This window comes from Tachysurus vachellii, chromosome 8 (genome assembly GCF_030014155.1).
Source record: "Tachysurus vachellii isolate PV-2020 chromosome 8, HZAU_Pvac_v1, whole genome shotgun sequence".
Lineage (NCBI taxonomy): Eukaryota > Metazoa > Chordata > Actinopteri > Siluriformes > Bagridae > Tachysurus > Tachysurus vachellii.
The window spans coordinates 10,211,502-10,230,736 of NC_083467.1; the positions used below are offsets into that span (position 1 = coordinate 10,211,502).

The 19,235-nt window shown below is 38.4% G+C and overlaps 3 protein-coding genes across 8 annotated transcripts in view; all 3 read left to right on the plus strand.

Annotated features, from left to right (window-relative positions):
* The window catches only part of hao2 (hydroxyacid oxidase 2 (long chain)), a 9,370-nt gene extending 2,513 nt beyond the window's left edge, over positions 1-6,857 (plus strand). For 2 of the 5 annotated variants that reach the window (XM_060876171.1, XM_060876167.1), the window contains 7 exons: positions 4,688-4,828; positions 5,007-5,158; positions 5,392-5,675; positions 5,812-6,051; positions 6,192-6,350; positions 6,447-6,516; positions 6,610-6,857. In XM_060876171.1, the coding sequence (XP_060732154.1) occupies positions 4,689-4,828; positions 5,007-5,158; positions 5,392-5,675; positions 5,812-6,051; positions 6,192-6,350; positions 6,447-6,516; positions 6,610-6,665 (1,101 nt within the window). In that variant the 5' untranslated portion in view covers position 4,688 and the 3' untranslated portion in view covers positions 6,666-6,857. Of the gene's footprint in view, positions 1-3,737; positions 3,891-4,669; positions 4,829-5,006; positions 5,159-5,391; positions 5,676-5,811; positions 6,052-6,191; positions 6,351-6,446; positions 6,517-6,609 lie in introns of those variants that run through there. The other 3 variants (XM_060876170.1, XM_060876169.1, XM_060876168.1) reach the window with 3 other exon arrangements.
* A 150-nt stretch (positions 6,858-7,007) lies between these two features.
* Positions 7,008-13,995, plus strand: si:rp71-68n21.9 (kelch-like protein 9). Of its 2 annotated transcripts, none has more exons than XM_060876165.1 (8): positions 7,008-7,760; positions 8,063-8,178; positions 9,443-9,737; positions 9,864-9,996; positions 10,083-10,279; positions 10,385-11,228; positions 12,220-12,333; positions 12,852-13,995. In XM_060876165.1, the coding sequence occupies exons 2-8, from the start codon at positions 8,174-8,176 to the stop codon at positions 13,346-13,348; spliced, it is 2,085 nt and encodes a 694-aa protein (XP_060732148.1). In that variant the 5' UTR covers positions 7,008-7,760; positions 8,063-8,173; the 3' UTR covers positions 13,349-13,995. The 2 variants fall into 2 exon arrangements, with proteins under 2 accessions (XP_060732148.1, XP_060732149.1); XM_060876166.1 differs by having other exon boundaries at positions 9,449-9,737.
* Positions 13,996-15,803: 1,808 nt separating this feature from the next.
* Positions 15,804-18,893, plus strand: hsd3b1 (hydroxy-delta-5-steroid dehydrogenase, 3 beta- and steroid delta-isomerase 1). The gene is made up of 3 exons (XM_060877274.1): positions 15,804-16,010; positions 16,277-16,441; positions 18,014-18,893. Exons 1-3 carry the CDS (start codon positions 15,860-15,862, stop codon positions 18,820-18,822), a joined length of 1,125 nt encoding a protein of 374 aa, XP_060733257.1. The 5' UTR covers positions 15,804-15,859; the 3' UTR covers positions 18,823-18,893.
* Positions 18,894-19,235: the final 342 nt, after the last annotated feature.

Consider the following 19,235-nt stretch of genomic DNA (forward strand, 5'->3'; position numbering starts at 1 on the left):
TCCTTTAGAAAGAGAAAGAGAATCCAGTCAATAGGCTACACAAAGTCCAATGTTGCTAATTTGTCACCACACTCAATTTCATCCATTAATAGAAAATACCATCACTATCTCATAGCAGTTACAATGAAATGAATGGACTAAGAAAGCAGGCAAATCTTTAAAAAATAAAAAGTGGCCAATTAGAGTCAAAAAAAAAGGGACACTACAGTGACTGATACTCTGAGATATATTTATGTCTCGGATTTTGTTATTCTGGGGTTCACTTATGGATACCGCAGTTGCTGTTAAAACAGAAAATCCAACATGAAGATCAGAGAGCTGTCTATGGGAGAAAGGAAATCAAACAGAGCCATTGCACAGGCATTGGACATAATCATAATAATGTAGAATGTCCTGATAAATGAAAGCACCACCGGTGTACGAACAACCAAGCAACAAACAGGTCAGCCAAGGAAAACAACAACAATTGATAACAGAAACATTGTAAGAGCTATGAAGACAACCCCAAAAACACAGTTTAAAAAAGACTTCCAGAGCATAAATATAGAAGCAGTACCAAAAGGTGCAAACCACTTATCAGACTTAATATTTATTAAGACTAGACTTATTAAGACTAGAATTACTGGAAGTACAGATATGAGCCACAAAAGTGATGGATTTTTGGTGTGGATTAATGGTAGATTAAACTGTACAAAAGTGATAAAAAAAGACAACGTGCTGAGAAGAAAAGCTTTTGTTAAGTGTTATTTAATTTACTTAATGACTATTTGTTCTTAAAATTTTGTTCACCTACAAATTGGGTGGTCTGCCACCACCGGTGCCAAGTTGTTCACATCTACAGTAGATATCAATAACAGGAAACGAAAGCTGAAATTCTAATCTATTATCTCATATTCGTCTTTTTTCTCATACTCCTCTCACCTTTAAACTAAAGAACTTCAGTGTAGGTTATTAGCACTGTTCACAAACATTGGAAACTAATACTGCTGGTATGTTCCATGAGAAGTGTTTATGACTACCAAAGATTGTTTGCAAGGAAATTCTTAAGTATCTAGCAGATGTTCTTGGATGCAGATCACTTGAAGGAAACTGTTGGTCCACTTGGGTGCATAAATTTGACCTTAACATCTTCCTGCTTCTCCAGTGTGTAGCCAACCCACCAGCTGCTATCATACACACAGGCAATGCATTTTCTAATAATTTTCCCAGTATGGTGTTCTGGGCTGAATGGCAGATTGTGACACTGCTAATGAACAGTTATAGGTCTAGGTGGAAAAGAAGCCATGATTCATTGTACTCGATTCAGCATGGAGATATGCAGGCTTTTATCTCCTATGAACACTGTAGCTTGTTTCTATGTTTCTCTTCATGAAGTCAAAACTCAATTTGTTTTTGCTTTTACTTTTAATTACATATCCTTCAAGATTTTTTTTAACTTTGTCTTTTGATTAATACTGACAGTGTGATTTGTGGTACCAGAAAAGGTGTTTGATGTGTTTCTTCTATTGTAAAATCTGGTATCTAGTCATATAAGTGACTTTATACACTTACAGAATACTTTATGAAAAGTGCTATAATAGCACTGGGTAGAGTATTAGTGCAGCGTCAGCTTCCTGGCCTAAGGTGACAGAAGTAGGACTCAACATGGTATTTTGCTGTTTAAGCACATCCTCCGTAAAGTGTTGTAAATTCAGAGATGCTTTTCTACTCGCCGAAATTGTGGTTATCTGAGTTACTGTAGCCTTTTTGTCAACTCAAACCAGTCTGGCCTTTCTCTCTCTTCAAAACGTTTCTGTCTTCAAATCAGATGATCACTGGACGTTTTTTCTTTATTGCACAATTCAGTATAAACTCTAGAAACTCTTGTGCATGAAAATCAATAGATACAGAAATACTCAAACCAGCCCATCTGGCAGCAACAAAAAAACGTTTCATGGTCAAAATGACTGAGATCACATGTTTTCTCCGTTCTGATGGTTGATGTGAACATTACCCAAAACCGCTGGCCCGTATCTGCATGATTTTATGCATTGCACTGCTGCCACATGATTGGCTTATTAGAGACGTGCATGAATGATTCGATGTACAGGTGTTCCTAATAAAGTTCAGTAAGCATAGATGGTTGAATAAGCGAAAATAAGTGTTCATATTGTGTAAACTCTAAATATATGCAGAAAACATGGAAGAACCTCGGAACTGGGAGCACAGCAATAAAATACTTTTACACATTTTTCATGATTCTACTAATCTACTAAAATTTTGAGTCAACAGAGCACAAAACAGTGCAAATATTAAAGCTCATCTCTGATGTAATTTTGTCAATATCTGGATGTGCAGAACTCAGATATTGACACAAAGTCAATGAAATATTGTACTTTGACCACAAACTGTGACTTTTACTATCTGTGTCTATTAAAGTGGTGTCTGTAAGCCCACTCACATATGGGAATTTTGCACTTTTTCTATATTGAGAAAATTGACCTTATATGATGACCTCTGAGCATGTACATAGAGAGAACATTTGTTTTTGTTTATGCTTGAATTTTAATTTCATGACGCTCAGGTGAATATGTCCGGTGATAATAAATCGTAAACAGCTCAAAAAGACATTTTAAAAGTGAAAATCTTAATAAACAAGCTTAATTGCTTGACTGATTACTAATGTCATTAATTAATGATTAATGTATTCTTTCATTAGAAATAATTTTAGAATTAAGACAAAATACTTTACAATCCTTGGTTTTAGGACACAACAAACCATTTCTGACACCAAATCGCCCTTCACGCCAGTTCAACATCAGCTTATGGCCTGGACATGTCAGTGTCACTGATGGGATGCCATGTTCTGTCATACAACATCTGGACAGCGGCGGCCCTGCTGTGGTTGCTTTTCAGTGAATGATACTGTAGAGGCTTTTACAGCGTGTATAGTATCAGATGGGATAAACTCAGTAAATGTATACCTGCGAAATTTACATTTAATTCATTTACACTTACAGCCTTTATCCAGAGTGACTTACATTTTTACCTCATTTTACACAACTGAGCAATTGAGGGTTAAGGGCCTTGCTCAGGGGCCCAACAGTGGCAGCACGGTGGACGTGGGAATCGAACTCACAACCAGTATAACTAAGTATAATGAAGTGAAAAGAAAGTGCTGCTAAAACCAGGGTGTTGAGAATATTTCCTGTTTTATATTAAATACCAACCTTTATGTGGTTTTGTTTGGTGTAAGACTAGTTAATATATTTAAGCAATGTTTTGATATGGAACAAGCAATAGTGCGGTTCTACTGGATAACAGAGGTGGGAGTAAGTCACACATGTGCAAGTACAACTAAGTCTCAAGTCATGAATGTCAAGTCAAAGTCAAGTCGAGTCTTTTTTTAATATTTGTTAAGCAAGTCTCAAGTCTCAAATTTGCGACTTAAGTTTGACTCGAGTCAAGTCGAGTCCCCCATCTCTGAATCATTTAACTCAAGTCCGAGTCGAGTCTCAAGTCATGAATGTCAAGTCAAAGTCAAGTCGAGTCTTTTTTTAATATTTGTTAAGCAAGTCTCAAGTCTCAAATTTGCAACTTAAGTCTGACTCGAGTCAAGTCATATGACTCGAGTCCCCCATCTGTGCTGGATAACAACACAGTATGGTGAACACAGACTAGCGGATGGATACATTGATTGAAACGTCACAGTGTAGTTATTCCACAGTGTACGCCGCTCGACCAATCAAAATCTGCGGACCGGAACTAACTGTGCAGAGGAATGTTTACAGTCCTGGTTGTTTGGCTTGGTGTTACAGCTGAACTGAGCCTTTGTTGCTATAAAAGTTCTTGACTCTTTCAGGGTGTTTTTCATCAGCGTAGGTGTTCAGAAGTTATGCCATTACTTATAGGTAACATTAATCAGTTTAAATCGTATCTAGTTTTACTAAAGTAACCATTATGCCTACTAATGTTTTTGTTTACTAGTTAAGTGTTCAGTACTCTTTTCTGATTAGTAGTAGTTCGTATAGAACGGGTGATGTTGTAGTAATACATTATTCTACAGATGAATGCTTTTCATTCGTGTTTTTAAAATTAAAGCGGAGTTCTTATGTAATACGCTCTCTGTGCGCCATCTAGTGGTCTATATTGGGAACTGCATCTGTGCGTCTTTCTAATGAAGATGCTCCTCTATTTACTACATCTTCAGTCCTCATAAATATATTTAAGAGCAATTTGTTTACATTTCTAGCATTTAGCAGACACCCTTATCCAGAGTGACTTACAATTTTATTTCAATTTATACAACTGAGGTTTAAGGGCCTTGATCAGGGGCCCAACAGTGGCAGCTTGAGGGACCTGGGATTCAAACTCATGACCTTCCTATCAGCAGTCCAACACCTTAACCACTAGGCTACCACATCCCCACAGGCTACCACATTAGGCAAATCCACAGTCTTTAGTACATGTTGAAAAGTGTAGTATGTTTTAGTAATCGGGCAGTACAGAAAATGAATGGATGGAAATATTGCGAAATATTAAACCATAACAATTGCTTGATCATTGACACCCTTAAAATCTTTCCCACAAACATTTTACATTCAAGATTTTTTCATGTTTAATTTAGATGAACAAATATATGTTACAAAATATTACCACACCCAACCTGGATGATGTGTCAAGACTTATGTGCTCTATTTTGTGTCAGGATGAACACTATGGCTAAAGTGTGTCTGACTGATTTTGAGGAGTATGCCAAACAGCATCTCTCCAAACCTACCTGGGATTATTATGCAGCTGGAGCAGATGAGTGCTGCACCAGGGATGACAATCTCCAGGCCTACAAAAGGTTTTTCATCCCTTTCTCTGGATGTTAATCCCTCATACTGATGAATGTGTTTTCTCAAATTACCCAATATTAATATGTCTTGATGATTACTAAATAACTGGCTAAGTAAACAAATGAATAAAATCAGTTCTGAAATAAATAATACTAAAATTCCTAAATCCTTGTACTGAAATTTCAGGATCCGTTTAAGGCCTCGGATCTTGCGGGACGTGTCAGTGAGTGACACACGGACTACCATTTTGGGCACTGAGATCAGCTTTCCAGTCGGTATTGCACCCACTGCTTTTCATTGTCTGGCCTGGCATGAGGGAGAGCTAGCAACTGCCAGAGGTAAGAGTTAAAAATACAGACATTCTTGGGTAACTCACAAACACTGAGTACTATATAATGTATTACAATCTTCACACTGTAAAGTGATACATAGTGATTAAACTGATTTCTTTCCTAAAACATAAGAACAGCCAACACTACATTGGCATAGTGTGCCTTTTTTTGTTGATGCAATATTTTGATATAATATAATTTGCAATATCTCCATCCTGTGTTTTTTTCTGCTTTTTTAGCCACAGAAGCTGTGAACACCTGTTACATTACCAGCACTTACTCCACATGCTCTGTGGAGGAGATTTGTGCAGCAGCTCCAAATGGCTACCGCTGGTTCCAGCTCTATGTGTACCGTGAGCGCAAACTATCGGAGCAGCTCGTGCACAGAGTGGAGGCACTCGGTTACAAGGCCTTGGTACTCACAGTCGACGTGCCATACACTGGTAAACGTAGGGATGACATTCGCAATCAGTTTAAGCTCCCCCCTCACCTGAAAGTGAAGAACTTTGATGGCATGTTTCAGGTACATATATACATCCCAGAACTACTTTTCTCACACACTTTGTTTTATCTTTGATCTATGTTAAAATTTTTTCAGTGTATGTTCACTTTTGTTTATTTATATTTTTGTGGGTGTGGGTGTTATGTTTATTGTTAAGCCTGAATGCTTCCTCATACAGGAAACTGCAGAACTTGAAGAGTACGGCGTTCCGTCCAACACGTTGGATCCATCCATAAGTTGGAAAGACATACACTGGCTGCAGTCTCTCACCCGCCTGCCCATTATCATTAAAGGTATCCTGACTAAAGAGGATGCAGAGCTGGCTGTGGAGCATGGTGTCCAAGGTATCATCGTGTCCAACCATGGAGGCCGACAGCTGGACGGGGGACCAGCCACAGTGAGAAGCAGCACTGGTTTTAGTGGTTTCATAACATAAATATCTTGTACTTTACAAGATACTATAATAAAGTTACTTTACTCTAACCAGCTCTCTTTCCCTTTCTTCCCTCTGTCCTTGTCCCCTCCTCCTACAAACAGATTGACTGTTTGTCTGAGATAGTGGACACAGTGCAAGGCCGGGTCGAGGTGTACATGGATGGAGGGATTCGCACAGGCTGTGACGTACTGAAGGCCTTGGCTCTGGGAGCCAAGTGTGTGTTTATTGGAAGACCTGCAATCTGGGGCCTTGCTTACAAGGTAACTGTGTGTGTGTGTCTGTGTCTGTGTCTGTGTGTGTGGTGGAGTTATCCAGTCATACGCTAATGCTGTATGTATATTATCTGTTTTGGACAGGGAGAAGAGGGTGTGAAGGAAGTTCTGCAAATTCTAAGTGAAGAGTTTCGTCTATCCATGGCCTTATCTGGTACTTCTATATCTCATCGTGTACCCAATGACGAATGACTGCAAATCACATTACGTGTTCCTCATCACATCATTCACACCTTCTTTTTTTCAGGATGCAGAAATGTGGCTGAGATCAACAGGAACCTTATTCAGGTTTCTAAACTCTGACCAAACAAAAGGAAAGAATAAGAAGATCAAAATAAGCTTCAATAATTGAATATGATTGAAGAGGCATTTGATGTGTTTGTACATTAATGGAGGCATGTTAGCTAGCCCACAATAATTGTACTTGCTCTTTATGCATGATGTGAAAATAGATATGGATTGGTAACAAGAGATCATGAAGATTTGATAAGTGAAGGTGGGTTTTATGGCATGTTTGAGGCACAGATTAATGATACACTGTTAACATCCAGTTGTTCAGTGTATCATGAGCAGACAGAAAGGTCTGGTGACAAAAAATGGGTTTTGGAATGTCTTTTCAAAGAAGACGACACAGGGTTATGCAGTATTCCTCATTAATTGCTATAAATTGAACACCTGCAGCATATAATTAACACTAAATGCATAATAAACTTTATTGCAGAGCCAGCCAAGTTTGATGATTTAATGTCTTGTCTTGAGGATGTCTCTTTTAAGGATTAAATATACAATAAGTGATATGTAAAGGATAAAAGTTATTATTTATCAAAGCATAACATAAAACCAATACATAGACACTGTGTACTTTTATCCTGCGAAATTTATGATGGTATTATGAGCAATGTTATAGCTCATATAAATGTGGTGCTTGACACGATTCTTACACAGTTATTTAAAGTAAACTCTAAACTTTGGTGTGGTCTGAAACGCTGTTAAAATAAGATTCACTTCAGCACTAAAGGCAAGACATCAAAGAATGAGGAAACACTGCTAGAAGTTAAGAGACATGGAGTGGAGGTATAAACACACAGACACACACACATACAAACATAAACCCCTACATGCTGGATCTTCCTGCTTCTCCCCATGTGTATGGATTTGACTTTTAATGCCTGTATAAAAAAATGCCATAAGTGGCCTCTTGATTGAAAAATATAACATTAAAAAGAGGAAGAACAAATGGATATATGTTAGAGAAAAACAGACAGACACAACTAAGAAAAGAGAAGTGACACAGGAAGTCAAGTGGCTTGTGGTAAACAGCTCATAGCAGTAGCATTGAGATGCTTAGTTCTGTATGTGCAGAAGACCTTGAAACTTCATAGAATGTATCAGGGTTTGGTAAGTTCCTGTTTAGGAAACCCTTTTCTGATATTGTTTAAGGAAATGCTCTGATATAATGAACTTATTTAATCCTTTTTTCATGTAAACATTTTGTTTTATGATGTACATATATGGGGATCATTTAATTATGAGCTGTAAAAAGGGAATTGCACATTTAAGAATAACTGTAAATGACAATAATGTGAAGATTTTGGACATCTACTTGATGCGTCTCTTGCCACATTACACCTGTTCTGGTGGGGTTTTTTCATGTTGGGTGCACACAAGGTCTTACTAACCTCCTTTCACTTCCTTTTTAGACACTCAGCTCTATGAACTTGTTTTCAGTGTGATCCCAGAACGACATTTAATCGCCTTTTGCCTGTCACGAATAGTGTGCGAAACGAGTGAATTCATTTAACATCACAAGCATGGGGTAAGATTTGTTCCTGTACATTTTTGTTAATCATAAAACATCATGTGAGCTATTTTGACAGAAAACTTTGAAAGAATTGGCATAAATTAATGGCGTTTTATTAAGCGCATTGCAAATACAATGTTTTCATCCAGATCAGCATCTATATGCAAATGGTAGCTGCTCAAAGCAACTGCTGTTGTGTAGGTTATATAGTCCGTCTTGGATATGATTGCTTAGATAGAGAAACACAAAGTAATTCGTTTGAAAGTGTTCACTGTAGCTGTTGTACACTTAGAGATATTTAGATATTGCTAAGATATACTATATTGAGTATGCATGAACTTATAAAATACCACTGCAGTGTCTAATTGATTCTTACTGGTATCTTTGCTTGCATGTTTATAGGTGCTGTGCATACTTTTAGATTGGGATTTGGGAAATGTTTTAAATCACTATATGCTATGATGCAGTTACTTATTTGGCAGATACTTTTAGCCACTGCACTTACAGTAGAGCTGGACAGATGTTAAGCAGGGATACATGTATTGCTTACGGGCTTATTTGTTTAAAGAAACTTCTTTTGAGCCATTGTAGCTGTACTTTGGACCTGCTAATCTGACATTTTCCCCCCAGATTTTGGTCATTGGTTTGGAAACCATGATTCAAGCAATCTGCTTTTTTGTGAACAAATTTTAAGCAAGGATAAGATTGAGGATGTGTAATATATTTTTGTTTTCATAGAAACATATTAACATACTCTTTGAGAGATTTCGGTAGAAATATTTGAATTATAATTTTAACACAACTCCTGTTGAGTATTAGGTACAAGCATATAATCTGTTTTTATAGGTCTTAAAGAAAAGGTTCTCAATCACAGTCAAATGTATCAAGTGCATAGCATTTTGTTGTTGTGTTTTCAATAAGACACATAATACTCAGCTCACGAAACCCTTGACAATTACTTATTGTGTCATACCTGTCATATACGATCTGTTCAACCACATAAATTGGTTGTGTGAATGCCACGACTGAGGTGCCCTTGAGCAAGGTACCACCTATCCCCCCGCCCCACACCACCCCAAACTGCTCCACGGGCGACACAGCATAAAAGGCTGCCCACTGCTCCGGGTGTGTGTTCACGGTGTATGTGTGTTCACTGCTGTGTGTGCACATTGTATGGGTTAAATGCAGAAAACGAATTCTGAGTATGGGTCACCTGTATGTCACGTCACATCAATTCAAAATGGTTCAGCTTCCAATAACTCAATCTGCTTTCTTTCAGTAACAGTGGAGAAGAGGGAAAACTGCACCGAAAACTGTCTCGCATAGGTAGCAGAAGTCAGAGAGAATCATCAAGACATCCACCTCAAGCAGAAAGGCCTCCACCTGCCACCCCTCCCAGACAACCTGATCCTGCTCCAAAACCTCCAGAGGTGGCTCCAAAACCTTTAGAGCCTGCACCCAAACAGCAAGTGGTCTCTCCAAAGCCCCCCGATGCCACCTTAAAGCCTACCATTCGTCCCAAACCTCAAATACAGGTGTTCAGTAGCACAGAGCATGGAAATGCCATACTTAAGGTAAAGAATACTATAAAAGTATAAAACAAAGGAGGGGTATCTTGTTGTTGCTGTATTTTATTAGTTTAGAATAGAACAATATGCCCATAATAAGCTTTTCTCATCAAAAGTGCAATGTTTTTTCAGGGTCTAGATCATTTTCGCTGCGATAAAACCTTGTGTGATGTCACTCTGGTGCCTGGTGATAGCACTGAAAGCTTTCCAGTACACAGAGTGATCATGGCTTCAGCCAGTGACTACTTCAAGGCCATGTTCACAGGTGAATCCTGAATAAAAGATATAAAAGATGTTATTAGCATTTACATAAATGACACAGATTTGTAATATTCTAACAAAATCTTGCAGGTGGAATGAAAGAACAGCAGCTGACTGAAATTAAACTACATGGAGTGAGCACCACAGGCCTAAAGAAGATTATTGAGTTTATTTATACCTCTCAGCTAAGTCTGAACTTAGGCACCCTACAGGACACACTGGAAGCTGCTAGTTTCTTGCAAGTGCTTCCAGTACTTAACTTTTGCAATCAGTTACTTAGCAGTGAGGTATGTGGCTATCATGTAGAGATTTTTTTTATTTTTATTTTCTGGATCAAAATCACAAGCATGTATTGTAGTGTTTAAAGGAAACACTTTTTTTTCATATGGCAGGTCACCATCGAAAACTGCACAGAAGTTGAGCGTATTGCTAACGATCTCCTCCTGGAGGATGTCCAGACCCACTTACACAACTTTGTCTGTGAGAACTTCTCAGCCCTAGTGGAGACTGGTCGTTTTCTGGAGCTTTCTGAGGCCAGCATAGCACATGCCATATCAAGTGATTCACTAAAAGGACTCTCAGAAATGGAGCTCTATCGCACTGCCCGTGCTTGGCTAGCTCATAATCCCAGCGAACGCCGGCCTGTGGCCTACTTCTTGATGCGCCACATTCGCTTCCCCCTGATGAGCCCAGCTGAACTCCTGCAGATATCTCAGGAGGACCAGATTGATGAGGCAAATGATGAGGATAAGGAAGGCAAGGAGCCATTCATGCGTTCTGACACAGCTTGCGTGAACCTTCTCTTGGAGGCTAGCAACTACCAGATGTTGCCATTCCTTCAGCCATTACTCCAGACAGAGAGGACTCGCATCCGTTCAGACACAACACACCTTCTGGCTCTTGGTGGCGTGATGAGACAACAGCTGGTGGTGAGCAGAGAGCTTAGGCTGTATGATGAGGAAGAAGGTGGCATCTGGAGAAGCCTACAGCCAATGGAAGTCCCACGTTACCAGCATGGGGTGGCCCTTTTAGGGGGCTTTCTTTATATCGTAGGAGGGCAGAGTACTTATGACACAAAGGGTAAGACAGCAGTAGACAGTGTATACAGGTACGACCCTCGATTCGACCGCTGGCTGCAGGTGGCCTCCCTGAATGAGAAACGGACTTTCTTCCATTTGAGTGCTCTGAAGGGGAAGATCTACGCTGCTGGGGGTAGAAACGCCACTGGGGAGATCGGTATGTTTCAAAGAGTTAGATCAAATAGATCCCTAGTTCTAGTGTTAAATGCTTTCAAACATGCATAAACCTCAGTCTACTTTTTAGTGTAATGTGAGTCAATATTGTGTAATATTAATGAAATACATAAACACTTACCATTCATTAGCCCTCATTCTCAGAAATATATATAATTTTCTATTATTTTAAACACAGTTACAGAATAAAACATAGTAATTAGTAAATAATACACTATATAACCAAATGTTTTTGGACACCTGAACATCACACCCATATGGTTCTTCCCCAAAATTAAAAAAAACTGTCTAGAATGTACATGTAGCATATACCATCATTATTTGTGCACAAGCTATAAAAAACATGGTTTGTCAAGGTTGCTGAGGAAGAACTCAAGTGGAATGAGCCCTGACCTCAACCCCACTGAACACCTTGACCTGGGATGAGATGGAGTTTTGCTGGATGTCATCACTTGACATCAAGGTCTGACCGCTTAGTGCTGGTGGCTGAATAAACTCAAAATGCAACAACAATGTCCAGAAAAGCTAACAGGGGAATGTGGTAGCTTAGTGGTTAAGGCATTGGCCTATTGATCAGAAGGTTGTGAGTTCAAATCCCAGTTCCACCAAGCTGCCACTGCTGGGCCCTTAATTCTCAGCTGCTCAGTTGAGCTAAAACGGTAATTCACTCTAGATAAGGGCATCTTGTAAATGTAATGCGAAGCAGAAAAAGCTGTTATAGCACCAATATGGCTGCTATAGCAACTCCATGTTAATGGTTTTGGAGTGGGAACACTTACGTGTGATGGTCTGGTGTCTGCATACTTTTAGTCATATAGTGTATTTGTTAATATGAGTAACTGAATGATACAGTAGGTTGGGACTTTAAGGACATTAGCTTCACACTATCATAAAGATCACATCATTTTCTACTAAAACAAATGTCTTGGGAATTCTATAAATTTTATAAATTTCTACTCAAATCTTTCCTACAGGCACAGTGGAGTGTTATAATCTAAACAAGAATGAGTGGACCTTTGTTGCACCCATGAGTGAGCCTCATTATGGTCACGCTGGTACAGTACATGGAGGACTAATGTATGTGTCGGGTAAGTACCAATGTTTCAAAAAAGATAACTAATTAGTTAATATTGACTGGTTAAAAGACAACAATCATGTCAGCAGTCAATGGCAAGAAGCTTTAGGTAGTTCATTGTTAAACTAATTTAGGCTAATAAAGTGTATTTTGTTCTTTACATACAACTTTCTTTGCACCAACTTCAGGCAACTTCTAGCAACTCTAAACATGAAACCATTTTCCAAGATGGAGAATTATAAACCTTTCATTTTACATGAATATGTTTGTTCCTAGTTTATTTTCTTAAATACTGACCTTTAGTCAAATGCGGGAGAGTTCTGACTAGTGTTTAAGCCTGAGTGGGCGGGGGGGGGTTTTGGTAACTGGGTGAGGTCACTCAGTTTGCACACCAAACCACATCCTTCCTGCTGACAGTTGTTACAAACTTGCAGTGGCTCAACAGACCTGTGAATAAGTAAAACATCAATATACAATGGCAACACTGGAATAAAGAAATGTAACATTTCTGTGTTTATTTTCCTTCATTAGGGGGAATAACGAGAGATGCTTTCCAGAAAGAGTTGTCTTGTTATGACCCCGACACAAACACGTGGAGTCGCCGCGCAGACATGATGGAACTCCGTGGACTTCACTGCATGTGCACTGTAGGAGACCGACTCTATGTTATGGGTGGAAATCACTTCCGTGGAACAAATGACTATGATGATGTCCTTAGTTGTGAATACTACACTCCGGAAAATGACCAATGGACAGTGGTGGCTCCGATGCCCAGAGGTCAGAGCGATGTTGGCGTGGCCGTGTTTAAAGGCAAAATTTACGTGGTAGGAGGCTACTCTTGGAACAGCCGTTGCATGGTAGACATTGTGCAGTGTTATGACCCTGAAACAGATGAGTGGGAGAGGGTGTTTAATGTGTTGGAGCCTTTAGGAGGTATACGAGCTTGTACCATGACTGTACATCGTCCAAGCGGGTCTGTAGATGAAGCACAGTTACAGGAATGTCCCCTTCAAACTACTAAGAGCTGAGTAACAGATGGTTTGACATAGTGTCTGATCTGAATCATACCAAAAACAAAGTGTGTGTGTGTGTGTGTGTGTGTGTGTGTACGTATATATATATATATATATATATATATATATATATATATATATATATATATATATATATATATATAAATATACATAAACACACAGATAGCCAGATAGATAGATAGATAGATAGATAGATAGATAGATAGATAGATAGATTTTGTTTTGTTTTTGTTTTTTTTAATGAAGAGTGTTATTTAGAATTAGACAAGACTACTCTGTATAAACAAGAAGAATTTCCCCTTCAAATTACTAAGAGCTGAGGAACAGATGGTCTGAATCATACCAACAAGATCGTGTATATATTTTAATTAAATTTGAGTGAAGAGTGTTATGAAGGACTTTATTATACTGCTATAAACTGTATATAAAATATTAATTTCACAATATTCACAATGAGTCATGAGGAACAAGATTAAAAGCTGTAAATATTGTTTGTGTGCATTGTGGATATTACTACATGTTGCTTTTTTTTTTTTTCTTTGCGTAGCATTAACAAAGCAATACCTGCTTTTTGTACAATCTCTTTCTGAACTACATTTCAGTAATCTTTTATGAAATAAATAACTTCTTTTATCCATCTATTTTCTGTAGTACTTATCCAACAAAGGGTCCATGGAGTACAAACTACATGGCACAAACACACACTCACACACCATTCACACACTACACACAACATGCAAACACCACACACACAGCAGCAGAGGGGTAAATCGAACCCCAACCCTATAGGTCTGAGAAAAACATCCTAGACACACTGTTATATCTGATAAAAACTTAAACACTTCAAGAATCACTAATCAACAAAATCTGAAAAGATAACAGAGCTTTACATCCTGTAGCCTACATTGATCAGATGCAGAAGACGAGTAAGACTAATACAATGAAGAAAGACACTAGGCAATCAGTTGCACTGATTTAGACTCATCAGTTCACATACCAGCATGTTTTTTAAAGGTGCACAAATGTGCACTGTTTGGACTTTTAAAACTATTTCCCACAGTCTTTGCATTTAAGTAAAAATGTGTGTTAAAGTAAGCAGAGGTTAAATACAATAATCTGATCTAACCAAACATGAAGACTATATTATGCATCTAATTGAAGAAGCCTTTAATTTGTAACATATACATTACAGAACAGTGAAATTCTTTATTTCAAAATTTGGAAGTTGGGTTCAGAGCACAGGGTCAGCCATGATACAGCACCCATGGGTGTCAGGGATGCGGGGGAAAAAAGCATAAAAATAAACTGGTTTATTAACTAAAAGACACAAAACAGGGACAAAGACAGGACACATAACGCAAAAAGAGACGACATGAGACGACAAAAGAGGACAAGGATTCCCGCCGCCGTAGGCAACGCGGCACGGCTAAATACACATGACAATTAGACATAAGGAACAGGTGTGCAGAGGCGGGGAGGAAGAGACAAGGGCGGGGAAGACATGTGATCACAGAACATAAAGTCCGGGCTGGATTCTGACAATGGGGCATAGAGGGTTAAGGGCCTTGCTCAAGGTTCCAACAGTGGCAGCGTTGCAGTGCTGGAGCTTGAACTATGATGTTTTGATCAACAGCCCAGAGTCTTAGCCACTTGAGCTACCACTAACACATTCAACATTTATGGTTCAGATTTAGCTCAAGTTGATTTACCCATGCCATTTCTTAGCCAACTGGCCAAAACCATAATGATCCATCCATACTGTATATATATTCTGTATCACATCCTACACAGGGTCATGGGGAGCCTGGAGTCTATCCCATGTGAGACTGGGCACAAGACATGGATAGACTGGCACAATCACACAATCACAAACAAACTTATACTCTATGTATAAGTTAGAGATGCCAATAAGCCTATAACATATGTCTCTGAACTGGGTAGAGGTAGGAAACAAGCCTCAACCCTGGCAAAATGTGTCCAATTGCTTTTCTTTCATTAAAACACTGGGTGTGAGGTGGGAATACATCCAGAGTGAAGGGGATGCCCGTTCATTGCAGGGCACCATGCACACACCATAATGAATACAACAATTGAGGGAATAACCTTTTGTCATATTGGTGTTCATCAATCCAGTAGTGTTCCAGAGATGTGTGCAACCTATGTTAAGATGCTTTGAAGCTGTTTTTGTGTCTTGTGTTTTTTTCTCTTACATGTGTTTTCTTTGTCAGACTGTATTTAAAATACGACATAGATCCTTCAAACTGACTTTGAAAAAAAACGGCAGTCCTCTGACAATTATAACCTTCGAGACTGCTTTTCTCGAAGGATTCTAATCTCTAAATTGGCATTGGATTTGTCCTTGGCAGACGCTTTAAAACATGCCTCCCTTCTCATCACTCTGTGCAACTTCAGACATCAGCATTTCCTTCTCATGCCTGAGTGTCTAAGCAGTACTTTCCTTTTCTCATCGTCTCTGAAACACTCCAGGCAGCAGAAACTGCAATCATGTCTTTTACCGGAGATGTGTGTGTGGTAACAGGAGCGTGTGGCTTTCTTGGGGGTAAGCTAATTAAGCTACTACTGGAGGAGGAGAATCTTGCAGAGATTCGACTGTTAGACAGATGTATTCGACCTGATCTCATTCAGTCACTGGAAGGTAAATGTTAATCCTGACTTTGTAGCCTTTCTCTCTAATTCAATGACAAACCCATTTTGTGTGTTTTTGTTTTTGTTGTTTCTTTGTTTGTTATTTAACATTATGTAGTTATGACAGTTGCATAGTATTGTTCAATAAAAATAGATTTACAAGATAAATCACATGTACCTGTGATTTACTTTTTAGCTCTGGAAAAAATCTTAAGAGAACAAACAGCAGAATGTTTAACAATATTTTGTATCATGTGTATTTGTTGTGGTTATTAGATTGCCAGGGTGAGACAAAACTGAGTATGTTCGAGGGTGACATCAGGGACAGTGAGCTGCTAAGGAAAGTGTGTAAAGGAGCATCCATCATTTTCCACACTGCCTCTCTCATCGATGTCACAGGATCTATTAACTACAGTGAACTGTATGGGGTAAACGTGAAAGGTGAGGGGTTCTTCGTTGAGCTTCCATGTGTTTTCTTTAGCCTATATTTATTCTTAGGTTTAATATGAACAATAATATAAGGAGATAGGTTTATAATCATTTTATACCAATTTTCCACCAACAAATCTCAAACCCCATCATGAATTCTACTGAATGATGTTTGAATCCTATTGAGCTGTTGATAGAAATAAAGTTAAGCACAGGAGGTAGAGAAAGCCAGTGCAAGGACACACAAATACATTATTCAGAATGGTACTATTCCCCAAAACCTAAACCACTATGATCCTTACCAGACAGTTAGTAAAAATGAATGATTCAATACTTAATGATCATGCATGTTGAGCAGTTCATCATACATTCTTAGTAACTAAGGGTTCTGGTCACAGTAGTTGAGATTTTGTGAAATTGCAGAACAAAAGTAGAAAAAAAAAAGTATGGGCAGACTTAAAAACAGTCCTATGTAGATATCTAGTGTGTGTCCTTGCACTGGCTTTCTCTACAACCTGTGCTTAACTTTAGTTCTATCAACAGCTCAATAGAATTCTCACCCCCTGTATGAAACGGTTTCAGCTCTGAGCAGCTCCTTCAGTGACAGACTGTTACATCTTAAGTGTCTGAAGGAGCGATACAGACGGTCTTTTCTCCCTGCTGCTATTAGACTTTACAATCAAAGCTGCTCCCAGTGAACCAGTCACCATAATTACACACTGTTATTACTGTTTCACTGCAATAATAAACAATAACAAAGTATTTTAAACGTGCAATAACAGAAATTTTGAAATATTTGCAATATTACTTGTGTGCAATATGTCTTCAGTGTAACCACTACTCTTTTTATACATTTTTGTTTTTGTATATACTGTATATTATATTATGCCTTTATTCTTTATTCTTTTTATATATTTTTGCTGCTGTAACAGAGACATTTCCCCATTGTGGGAAAAAATAAAGGTATATCATATCTTATCTTATCTTATCTTAGTGAGCAATTATGAATTTGAGTGGAGTAGCTGGCATTGAGGAAACGTCAGAGCATTAAAGCCATTATGTTTTTGAGTTTCCTGTGTGTATGTCAGTCTGTCATATTTGTCATTTGTGCAATCGCTCATGAATAGGTAATTGAATGTTTGTAGGATTTATATGGAATTATCATCATAACCAGCAGATGAACTGATTTGATTCTGGAAATTGATCTAAATATGGTGAAGGTCACAGCAAGATCACAGGTCTGAAATCTTTCATCAATAGCTTTCTTCTTGTTAAATTTATATTTTAAGGGCATTTCAGACATAAGAAGGACTAGATTTGTTGATGGCAGTGGCATCAAGGTCTACTTTTCTTAGTGTTTCTGAGGTTGGGTTCATATTTAGAATGAAACATTACAAATGGAACAAAAAACAGGAAACAAACTTTCAGTTTACTTCAGGATTAAATCTGAATAGAGATGCATAATATAAAATATTTGAAGCATATACAGAAATTGATATATAGATATAGTATTATTGTACTTCCCCCTTTAATTAAAGAGGTAACAGAGCTTTAAGAAATTAAATAGAGTTTCTTTTGTTCTAGGTACCAAATTGCTTCTAGAGGCATGTATCCAGGAGAATGTTGCTTCCTTCATATACACCAGTAGCATTGAGGTTGCTGGTCCAAATCATCACGGTGACCCTATCATTAATGGTAATGAGGACACAGTGTACAACGCTTACTTAAAGTTTCCCTACAGCCAGACCAAGAAGGAAGCTGAACAGCTTTGCCTTAACGCCCAGGGTGAAATGCTACAAAATGGAGGCCGGCTGGCTACCTGTGTTCTCAGGCCGATGTATATGTATGGTGAGGGCTGCAGATTTACTTTAGGCCACATGAGGGACGGAATCCGGAATGGTGACGTGTTACTGAGGACTTCACGACGTGAAGCTAAAGTCAATCCTGTATACGTGGGAAATGCGACTCTTGCACATCTTCAGGCCGCACGAGCTCTGAGGGATCCAGAAAAGAGAGTAGTGGTTGGTGGGAATTTTTACTACATCTCAGATGACACTCCACCTGTCAGCTATTCTGACTTCAACCATGCTGTTCTGGTACCACTTGGCTTTGGTATACAGGATAAACCCTTCTTGCCCTTCCCTATTCTGTACCTCATCTGCTTCCTCATGGAGGTGGTCAAAGTCTTGCTCCGTCCCTTTCTACGCTTTACCCCACCATTGAATAGGCAGCTTTTGATCATGCTAAACACACCTTTCACCTTCTCTTATCAAAAGGCCCACCGAGATCTGGGATACACTCCTCGTTATAACTGGGAAGAGGCACGCAAACAGACTACGGATTGGCTGGCATCAGTCTTGCCCAGAGAAAGACAACAAATCAATATGAAATAAAAACCCACAATAGTGTACTTTTTGTTTTGCTCATTTTTTAATCGAATGTGACTGCTTAAAATAGTTAAATCTCTCAGGCAACTGTGCATTAAAATTAAATCTTTTTATATTTAAAAATATGGGTTTAAAAAGATGAATTGTCATTGTCATTACTGAACATGAATAATCACAGAAAATTATTCAGGTCATATCAAGAAACCTTAAATGAAGCTCCACAAGGCTACATATGTTTGGTGTTTTTGTTTTGTATTAATGTTTAATTCATTTTTTGGACTATGATTTAATATTGATTAAGAATGTGGACTGTGTAATATATGTAAAGAATGCTTTATTTGAATGACTTACTTTTATTTGAAATATATAATCAATGTAAAATCCAATCAATAAATGATCAACATTGAGAAACTGTATTT